The 11,430-nt window shown below is 38.4% G+C and overlaps 1 protein-coding gene across 1 annotated transcript in view; it reads left to right on the top strand.

Annotated features, from left to right (window-relative positions):
• The window catches only part of Dynlt3 (dynein light chain Tctex-type 3), an 11,993-nt gene extending 1,347 nt beyond the window's left edge, over positions 1-10,646 (top strand). The window contains exons 2-5 of the mRNA XM_015488105.2: positions 2,457-2,500; positions 7,128-7,251; positions 8,400-8,477; positions 8,824-10,646. Coding sequence (XP_015343591.1) covers positions 2,457-2,500; positions 7,128-7,251; positions 8,400-8,477; positions 8,824-8,900 — 323 coding nt within the window. The 3' untranslated portion in view covers positions 8,901-10,646. The remainder of the gene's footprint in view (positions 1-2,456; positions 2,501-7,127; positions 7,252-8,399; positions 8,478-8,823) is intronic.
• The last annotated feature ends 784 nt before the right edge of the window (positions 10,647-11,430 follow it).

Below are 11,430 nucleotides of genomic sequence, written 5' to 3'. Positions count from 1 at the left end.
CATCGCCACTGCGAGGAGGTACCGCCCTCAGCCCCGCCCGCCTGGATGCGGGGTCCCTGTCGGGTGGTCTTCCATTGCCCGGCGATCGGCAGAGTTGGGATGCGGTGTCCTCCGAGCCCGAGTCCTCTCCGCGGGGCCGGGGACACGCCTCGCCCTTCTCTGTCCCCTTCCCCCCGCCCCCGAGATCCTGAGGGTGGACCGATTGTCGGGGTGGCAGAGGCGGCCGGAAGCGCGAGGGTCGGGCGGTGGGGTCCCGGCGGGGATGTGGGGAAGAGGCTTGTGGAGGGGTCGTGGGTGGAGGGAGTCGCCCGTCTGCTGGCGGGCTTGGGAAACTGGTCTTCCAGCAGCTTCCTCCACCCCTGGGCGTCCTTAGGAGCAGGTGTCGCAGCCCCTCGGGCACCGCAGCTTGGGATCCTGGAGATTCTGGCCTGGGTGGGCTGGAAAGACGTTGCTTTATAGATTACGAACCCTTGCTTACTGACTCAGGCTTCTTAAGCCTCACCAGAAATCCCATGATGTCAGTTGTTAGCTTCCTTTTACTGATGGGGATTCTGACTTTTCATGGCCACTCAGTGACATGCTCCAAATTAAAACTGCCAGGAATGGCATGGTCGATTTGTAAAGCCTCTGACTATATAGCTACAGCTCTCGCTTCACTGTTACCGCTGGGAAGATGAGGCCTGTTGGATTGCAGCCTAACTTGTGACAGCTGGCAAGGGCGGAATAGATGAAGATATTTTCTGTCCAGTGGTAGGGAATGGAGCAGGAAACCTTGTAGATGTCTTGGAAGGGGTTTCTGCTCCAATGGGAATAGGTTAGGATATTTTAGGATATGGGCTTCTGCAGAAGTTAAAACCACATTTAAATGAATTACTTCTGTTCCAGGTAGCACGCATAATTACAGGTCAATGGTAAAATGCTGTAACTTTAGGAATAAGAACTTGAGGGCTGGGGATGTAGCTCAGTGATAGAGGGCTTGCTCAGCATCCCCCTTGGTGGGAGGAGAGGGCTGGGAGGATCTGAGGCACAAGAAAATTATATGGCTGGCATATCCCCCAACAAAGGGAAAGGGTTCTTTCCTGTACTGCTTCCTAAATGCATATATTTAAAAAGAAATAAAAATACATGTGTTGCCATGGCCACTCAGTACATCCAGATTATTGTTAGGTAGCTTTCCAGACTGAAGCAAAACTGGCATCCTTTGATTCATAGGCCAATTCTGACAGTAGATAAGGATGTGATTTTAAAGTAAAATGGTCATTTTTAGTGGGGCCAAACTCTTTTTTTTTTTTTAATAATACTCCTAAATGTTTAGGGTATTTTACTCCTTTGTCATTGGGGAATTCTGAGTTGAAAAAAATTTTAAATCTATACTCAAATCAATTTTGGAATTTACTTGTTTGAAGTAACTTTAATTTGTATAATGGTTTTTACAAAAATGCTGATATGATAAAGCACCTAAAAATGTCTCCATAGAAACAATTCTTGTATTACCTGAAGTGTCTTGGTTTAGATTTCAGTCTTATCACATAACCTAGTTCTGTTCTTGAGGACACTTGAATGTCATTGATCATTGTTGTTAATTCAGGATTCTTGCAAGCTGCTCCCCCCAAAAAGACTAAGTTGTCAGACTAACTTACAATATGAAAGTGATAATAATTCTGAATGATCAAGTTTTGTTGTAATTTTTAATTCAGGAAAGTCATGTTTTGACCTAGTGTCAGTTAAAAACAAAACTGAAAATAACGAATTAAGCATTTTCTTCTCATGGACCACTTTATTCTCTCATCCTGCTGGAACCATTTCTTATATTACTGATAATACATATATCTTTTTTCATCCACATTTTTATTGGTGCATTGTAGTTGTATATGATAGTGGGATTTGTTGTTACAGATTGGTACATACGCAGTATAACAACATAATTTGGACAATATCCCTCCCCGGCACTTTCCCCCTGCCTTCCCTCTTTCTACCCCCTGGTCTCTTCCCTGTATGCTACTGGTCTCATGAGATCACCTTTCTTTTCCTTGACCTTCTGAGTTTGGCTTATTTCACATATCATAATGATCTCTAGTTCTACCCATTTTCCTGCAAATGACATAATTTCATTTTTCTTTATGACTGAATAAAATGCCATTATAACACATGTATCTTTATCTGCTTATTTCCTCAACTTTACAATACAATGATTCTCCATCTAAAATGTTCATCAGAATTGCTAGTACAAAGCACTTTTCAAAAAGATATAGTTGCCCAGGCTCTGCCCTGACCTAAGGACTCAGAATCTCTCAGAAGGAAAGATAGGGAGAGAATTCTATACTTTTAAGTGCCCCTTGTCACTACAGTCTCTGTCACTCCCCTGTCCAGGCCAGTCAAGGGATTCTGTGTATTATCATCTCTACAAATAAAAGGAAGCCTGTATTGAAAGCAGTATTATCTTGGGTTTTCCCTTTAGGTTGGTTTCAATGCTGATGAAGCCCACAATATCGTCAAAGAGGTAAGTTATACATGTACATCTCAAGGCTTGCTGCACTGATGTATGTTTTGAGGTTCAGTACAAAGTTAGAACCCTTAGTGTTAAACACAAGATTTTGAATTTTTCACCCAAGTCTTTAGAGGAGTGCTGCTCTATTCTATCACATGCTGTCCGGCATCTTGGAGCTTCCTCAAAGAGATGCTTAAGAACTGTCATAGTGCCAGGTGTGGTAGTGCACATCTGTAATCCCACCGGCTCAAGAGGCTGAGGCAGGAGGATCAAGAGTTCAAAGTCAGCCTCAGCAACTTATCGAGGCCCTAAACAACTCAGAGAGACCCTCTTTCTAAATAAAATATTAAAAAGGGCTGGGGATGGGGGTAGGTAGTTAAAAACCCCTGGGTTCAATCCCTAGTACCAAAACAAACAAACAAAAAACAGTTTTAGTCTAGAAAAATGGTTTGTTCTTTACTAAAATTGATAATCCTGTCTTTTGAATAAAAGATTTATATCAAATAGGCAAAAAAAAAAAAACCCTAGAAATGTCTGCCTTTGACTTTGTGTGCTTATTTTAACAATATACTAGGAAAAATAATCACTTTAGCACCTTGTAGACACTGATGTGATGGTGAACCAAAATCTTCAGAAAACTATTTGAAACGTGAAATCTGGTCCTTTGTTAGGCAAACAAAAAGGAAGTTCTCTTTGGGAATCAATTCTGGCAGAGGAACTTTAATTATTCTAGTGGTATCAATACAGAGTACACTGTAGGTAAGGTACTTGTGAACACTTTAATAGTCCTGAGTCATCTTTAACTCTGCCAAGGCCTACCAAAGAGAGAGAGAGAGAGAGAGATGGCTCAGAAGGCAGGCTTGAATTGTGTGTATGACTGTTGAGGCCTGTGTCCTAGCAGGCCCTGACTGGTTGGCTCCTCCCTCTGGTAGCGCTCTCAGTACATCCTCCAGACAGTGCCTCACCTGCCTGAGTGCTCTGGATGATCCAGCTCACTTCAAGCTCCCACAGGTCTGTCCTTGTACAACAAGGATCAACTCAATGTCTGAAAGGGCTAGACAGGCACCTGAAAATCCTGCCATATTTGAATAGTTCAGAATCATGTATTAGAACAATATCACCTAGGAATGTTTAATCAATGAAAATTAAATGCAAATGCTTTCAGTACCTTGATGATAGAAAAGGAAATGAGGAAGGTTTTGGAGGTGGACAGGATTGATAATAATCTCATTTTTCAAAATGGAATATCAAGAGAGACCATACTTAGTCAATGGAACATGAAAGAAAGGATGTGGGGGTCTTTGGCGTGGTCCCTTTAATTAGTGCTTTCTTCCTTTCCTAAGTTCTGAACCAGATAAAAAGAGAAAAGAGTTATTAGAAGAGAACAAAACTCTTTTATTATGGATAAAAACTAGGTTGATGATGTAGCTTGTTTACTTGCTGTCACTCGGTTCAGACCTTGGTAGAGCCATCCAAGGCAAAGTTTGAGTTGGGAGAGAAAAACACTTATAGGCTGATGCCTTTCATTGGTCTGGGTGGAGAAGAAACAAAACCCTGAGTCCAACATGTCTGGAAGATTGGCTTTCCCAATTGAGAATGGTAGAACAATGGTCGTCCCCCGCCAAGCAGGTAACTCACCTCCATCTCTAGGGGAAAGAAAAACTGGTGGGATAAAAAGCTAGGAATGTTAAGAAAAAATCCTCTGTGTACAAGGAACTGTCAGGAATAGAAATGAAACTTAGTCCTAACAGTGTAAATATATTGAATGACAATAGTAAATTCACTGTCTTAAGAGAAGGGCATGGGAGGAAGACACCAGGTGGCCTGGGGGAACTAAATTTTCACCTATCATGGCAGGATTTCTCATGGATATTATCAGTAATTCATAAGTGAAGAAATGGTGATATAGCTATGTGCCATGGTACATGCCTGGGATCCAGTGACTTGGAAGGCTAAGTCAGAAGGATCACAAGTTTGAGGCCAGCCTCAGCAATTTAGTGAGACTATATCAAAATAAAGACCGGATGTAACTGGGTTGTAAAGCAGTTAAATCCCCAATATTTCCCTTGCAGAGTGATATAAATGTTATTTGGAAATAATGTAAGTAACCTTTAGAAGAAATAAACATAATTATACACTGAAGGTATTTTCCTCTGGAGAATGGGAAAAGGGACTGGAAAGGCAAGGGTGGGGAGGCCACTCTTTGTGTATCACTTTAATAGTCTATTTTTGAATCAAAAGAACCTCCTCCTTTCTTCCCATAAGCCAACTTTTTCCTGCCATTGAAACATTTCCATTGAGGCACTGGAAAAGCTCGAGAATAAGCTCTGTATTAAAACATTTTAGTACTTCCTAGACAATTACATAATTTCAGCAGTTATTTCTGTTTTCCTTATCTCTTGCTCATCTTATTTTTTTCAATTCCTTGCTCTGAGCCCTCACACCAATATATTTTTTTTTCTACTGAACTCTAAGAGCCACTCATTTATTGGTTATACACATGCATTTTATTCATTGTTAAACTAGAATTCCCCAAAAACATCCTTAAAGAAAGAATGAGTTACAAATGAAACTAAGTTGGAACTTAGTCTAAAGTGTATTTGATTTGGAATGTCCAGAGAGTATATCAAAGCCAATATTGTTTCAACAACAAACATTTATTGACTACCTGCTATGTGCCCCTGTCCTGAGATTGACCATGAGAATGCAGATCTGTTTAAGAACCTCATTGCCTGGTAGGCCTCCTGGTAATTAGTTAGGCTAAATATTAGTTAATTGTAATTAGGAGGGCTATTGACAGTAGGACCCACATCCACACAGTGTTTTCTATTGTTTAGAGCTGAAATTGGAGTGATTCTTTCAGATAATCCAAAAGAAAATGAGTGTCCTTACTTTCCCCATTAAGGAAAGGCATCTACAGGAGGAAAAGTTTTGCACAGTCCAAAAAAATAAAAAATAAAATAAAATATTCCCCTAATTTTTCATAACAGAAAAAAAAAAAAAAGATCATCAGCTTTGGTAATGGTAAAGCCAGAATTAAAACCATGTTCTGCTGACCCTTAAAACCCTGTGCTACTGTCCCTTCTACTCTGTCATGGAGAATAATTTGGGCCACATTACTTTTGTCAGCACCTCTAAATTATTTAATTTCTCTTTTTGCATCTTATTATTAGTAATGAGTTGTTTTTTTTTTTTTTTTTTAATACCGAGGACTGAACCCAGGGCCACTTAACCACTGAGTCACATCCCCAGCCCTTTTTATTTTTTAATTTTTTATTTTGAGAAGGGTCTTGCCAAGTTGGTTATGGCCTCACTAAATTGCTGAGGCTGGCTTTGAACTCACAATCCTCCAAAGATTTTATATTATCCAGCTTAAGATTCTATATTGAGTAGCATGCTGTATTACTTAGAAGTCGTAAATGAAAGCATGTGCACTTGTGCGGGTGTTAAGTTAGATTCTAAAAGTGAATGAGTGCTTCGTGTTCCAGACTCTATTATTTGAATATAAGCAATGGCAGTGGAGCTGGGCAAGGTGGCACATGCCTGTAATCCCAGGGACTCTGGAGGCTGAGGCAGGAGGATATCAAGTTCAAAACCAGTCTGAGCAGTTTAGCAAGGCCCTAGGCAACTTAGTGACATCTTGTCTCTAAATAAAAAAAAAAAGGGGTTGTTGGGGATTTTGTTCAGTGGTTAAGTTCCCCTGGGTTCAATCTCTGGTACCAAAAGAAAAAAAAAAAAACCAAAACAATAGCTGGCAGCAATAGTGATAATAATCATAATAATAGTTATTTATGTGCCAGGCACTGTGTTTGAGCATAGTTCATTATCTCATTTGAGTTCATTATCTCATTTCATCCTCTCAACAACCTGATAAGATGATGTTGTTATTTCTCCTGTAAGGATTAGGAAATTTAGGGATTTGAAGGTGATAAGTCACTTGCTAAAATCACAAAATGGGTAGGTACAGAGCTGGCCTTTAAAACCTAGGATTGTGATACTACAGCCAGTGCTCTTAGGTATCAGAAGTGGATGCAAGTAAGCATTATGGGAAATTATTAGACTTTCGATTTCTAGAGCATCTTTATTTATTGTCATTGGCAGGTGTGCTGGTTGCATTATAGCTAAGCAATTACATAGTATGAATGAGAATTTAATTATTATACATGAGAATTATGTTTTTAAATTAGTTCCAGCCTTTGTTTCTAGCATCTGGGTCCTAGTTAAGTCCCAGCTGTTTCAAAGCCACTCTTCAACCAATTAATATCACCTTCTTTTAATCCCCTCCCTACCCTGTAATCCTTTTATGACACAACTTATCATCTATGATTAGTCTTTCTTGTGTTATAGATATTGGATTTCTTTTATTAGCGTTTCTGCTAGAGTAAATTCTTTACCACAGAGCCTTGGCATATTTATATTTAATATGACCCAGAGTATATCATGGAGTGAGATAATGCTTGTGTAAATGCTTTCAAAATGCTTAAGCAATTAGTGACAGCGCCTAATAAATATTTACAGACGCATATTTTCTGAGATACCTTCTTGGGTCATACGTGTATTTTATGCTTTGAATAAATTGTTGCAATTTGTGTCAAATGTGTTGGTTTTGGCTAATTTTAGCTGTTCTCTGCCCTTCTAGTGTGTGGATGGGGTTTTAGGAGGTGAGGATTATAATCAGAACAACATCAACCAGTGGACTGCAAGCATAGTGGAGCAGTCCCTAACACATTTGGTTAAGCTGGGAAAAGCTTATAAATATATTGGTAAGTATCAGTGTCCTTCCTCACTAGTTCACACACCTTTGTCCTTGGGAATTTCTATGAATTTTGAGAATGAATATGAATAGTAGGCACTGAAGGTAGATACTAATAAAATATGAAGGAATCCTGACTTAGTCATTTAATGATAATATATAATCACACCTAGGCAGGCATGGTGATGCACGTCTATAATCCTAGTGACTCAGGAGGATCGAAAGTTTGAGGTCAGCCTTAGCAACTCAATGAGGCCCCAAGCAACTTAGCGAATCTCTGTCTCAAAGTAAAAACTAAAAAGAGCTGGTGATATAGCTCAGTGGCAAAGTGTCCCTGAGTTCAATCTCCAGTATCCTCCCTGCTCCAAAAAAATAATATATGTTTTACACATTTTTTACATACCACATATGTGTATATATTACATATGTAATTATATATGTATACATACACATATGTGTATATGTGTGTGTATATAAAAGGTGGAGCTCTTTCACTGCACAAAAAAGTATACTTGGCCTGGGGAGCTACCCTTCACATTTGCATCAGTTCTCTTTCCACTGAGGCCCCCATAATCTCTCTGCCTTCCTTCTAGTAATCCCATGCCTCTATGTAGGACTGTGAAGTTCCACATATTCACTGTAAAGTGAAATATTTTTTGCAATTTTTTTTTTGGTACTAGGGATTGTACCCAGGGGTAATTAACCACTGGGCCACATTCACAGCCCTTTTTAAAATATTTGTATTTAGAGACAGGGTTTGCTGAGTTGCCTAGGGCCTCACTAAATTGCTGAGGCTGGCTTTGAACTTGTGATCCTCCTGCCTCAGCCTCCGAAACTCCTGGAATCACAAGTGTGTGCCACTGTGCCCTACTTCCTGCATTTCTGTGTCCAAATTTTGCCTATGATACAAACCACACAACTTGACCCAGAATTTCTCTATAATACTGTTGCAAATTATTATAGCAATGGCCCACAAACTGACTAGATTTGGTGGGGTTTAAATCATGAGAGTAGATAAAGGATGAGAGACCTTTTTTTCCAGTCCACTGGCTGCATCATTTTCTGTTATTTTTTTCAGTTTTTATAACTTTGAAGTCACTTCAATCTTGGGTCTTTCCTCTGTCTGTAAGTGTCCTCATTTTGTGACTGTTTTTGCAGTGACCTGTGCAGTGGTCCAGAGGAGTGCATATGGCTTCCACACTGCCAGCTCATGTTTTTGGGATACCACATCTGATGGTAAGAGATCTTAAGCTGATTCATACAAAATCAAAGTGTCAGCAAAGTCAAATGGGGTACTTTTTAATCAAATGCTTATTCGGCTCTAATTAAATCCTGAAAAGATCTTATCAACAGAATGGCTTTGTACCTAGTCACAAGTATGACTTCAGACCAGTATGAAATGTGAAGATATAACAGGTTGAAGGGAATAAATGATATTAACATCTATGAAAAATGTGCATATGCATGTAAGTGTGTGTGTGTGTGTGTGTGTGTGTGTGTGTGTGTGTGTTTTCCCCCACCCCCTGGTTATTTAGATATTTTGCTGCTGATATATCAAAGACCTTTTCTTGTGTGTTTTCAGCAACCTGTACTGTAAGATGGGAGAACCGAACCATGAACTGCATTGTTAATGTTTTTGCCATTGCAATTGTCCTGTAACCAACTAAATATGCTAGACTAAAGCCATTCACTTAAGACTTTGTCAGTGTATCCTTTCTAAACAGGAGTCATAGTTAACTTATTAATGTGCTAGACGACAAGTGTGCAAGCTATCAACAGAAACTGAGTATTATAAGCAAGCAGTCTCATTGTAAATTGGCAGATTATCTCATACTCTATACAGCATCATTGAAATAAGAAAAACTGAATGTTAGCAAAAAGTAAATGCAGAAATACGGCATGACATCCAAATATGATCTTGTACCTACACCAGCTTTTCACTAACATTATCATGTATCTTTCAGCTAGAGTACTTACTTAACAGGGATAAATATTTGAGCAAAAAAGCTACAAGGATGAATGTAGAGAAGAAATGAATTAGCTAACACCTCTGAGTTTTTTATTTCTTCCCCTCGCTTAGTTGTACGTAATACTTAATGGAAGGTATTTTTGCTCCTTTTTTTAAATCAACTAATGTTATAGTAGCAGTTATGATTTACCTGTCTACTTTTTCTGAGAATTGGTGAATCCATTTTTTTTAATTTCAATTTTTTTTTGGATTTACACTAAAGGTTGAGTTCGATCTGATAACCTGACTTTCCTAGTTAAGCAAAATTAGGTACAGCATATGAGTCAGACAACTGCCTTACAATCTACTCATTCCATGTGGAACAAGCATTTACTGCATGCCTGGTAGGAGCATATTTCTCTGCTAGGCATTATACTTACCAATGTGCTGTTCACACGCTAAGTTCCTTTTGGCAGCTGTTCAGTGGGAAAAGTAGCATTTGTTTGGGGATGAAAAAAAAAAGAGTTGTTTTACAAGAGGGGAGGAAACCAAGTCTGGTTACCCAGGTAGAAGTAAGCAAAATGCAAAGCACTTATTGGTGACAGAACTATAGATGTCATTTTAAGAGTTGCTCCTAGCAATTTAAAAATGCATAGAATATGCAACTCTTAATTAAAGGCCTTACTAGTAGTCTTAACTATACAAGTAGTAAATTTTATCATTGCTTTACTTACAAACATCTGTAAATAGTTTTAAATACTTATTATGTGGGATATAAATTGAGCGGAGTAAAGTACAAATTAAAAGTATACAATCATTAGCAGGTTATCTAATATCTCAGGGTTTATGAAGTGTAGTTAAAATTAAAGAAGAATTAGGGTACACAGCTGGCCACCAAATGCAAAGTCAATCTGCTATATAACCTTGAAAACAAAATCAATTTTGCATACTGCCACTAACACTAATACATGCAGAGACTGGAATCATGATTTAGTGAATTTTTAGGGAAAAGAAAAGTTTAGCATTAAGGCAGTATTCCTCTAGGAATGCTATGTGTATGGTTGCTATTTTGCTGAAGAACTGTGCAATGTTTAAGAAGAAGTTTAAGAAAATACAAGGGGCTGGGGGTATAGCTCACTGGTAGAGCACTTACCTACAATGCATGAGAACCTGGGTTCCATCCCCAGCACCACAAAAAAGTACAAGGATAGTTTTTAATGCAGTGACCTGTGTTTTTGGCAATCAGAAATTCTGAGTCATTACCTTTATGTTCTATTATGCTGCTGGCTTTTGTGCCCCTGAAGATTATAATAGTGACCAAAATATCTGTGCACTTAAGGATTGGTTTTGATTATTGTCGTTGAAGCCTGGTTTCAAAAAAAAATCAATTATACCTCGTGATCTTGCTATCTGCTCTATTTCTAGTTAAAGTATAATAAAGATTATCTTCCTGTGCTATACTTTTGCTTCTGATTGATTATTCAGTAGTTAAAGAAATAGCATTATGCTAACTCTAAGAAATTCTAAACAGGAGAAACGGGGACAAAAAATGAATAAGGGGCCACATAAATATATTATGCCATTAAAATGGCAACCCAAATTCAGTATTCACCATTATGACATCACTAATAGCTTCTATTTTATGCCTTTTCTATTTTAAGAAGTTATTGTAAAATTTGTTCTCTAACTATTTATTAGCTTTTAATGATTATTTTTGGCCAAGAATTTTGTCCTGTTTGTCAACTTGCATTTGAGTTGTTGCTATTTTTTTTTTAAATTAAGGACTTTAAGCATGCAAAATTAGGGTATTCAAATGTAAGTACTAACTGGAATTTTTGTAAAGCTATAATTTTACATTTGTAAAGTAGCAGTATACTGCCTAAATGGTGGCAACATCTCATTACATTTCTGTAGTAAAAAGTACTTTTCTGTTCTTTTCTAGTTGGGTGTAATCTAATTATGCATCACTGAACATACTTTTACCACCTGCACTAAGCATCATATTTCTAAAATAATCTTAGGATGTTTAGGGTTGTAATTTCAAAGTTTGAGTAAAAATAGTTTTCTATTCTTTTTTTTTTTAAAGATAGAGTGAGAGAGGGAGGGAGGGAGGGAGAGAGAGAGAGAGAGAGAATTTTAATTATTTATTTTTATGTTCTCGGCAGACACAACATCTTTGTTTGTATGTGGTGCTGAGGATCGAACCCGGGCAGGCATGCACGCCAGGCGAGCGCGCGTCCA

Source organism: Marmota marmota, unplaced genomic scaffold (assembly GCF_001458135.2).
Source record: "Marmota marmota marmota unplaced genomic scaffold, marMar, whole genome shotgun sequence".
In the NCBI taxonomy this organism is placed as follows: Eukaryota; Metazoa; Chordata; class Mammalia; order Rodentia; family Sciuridae; genus Marmota; species Marmota marmota.
This window is presented reverse-complemented; position numbering and strand designations above follow the sequence as displayed.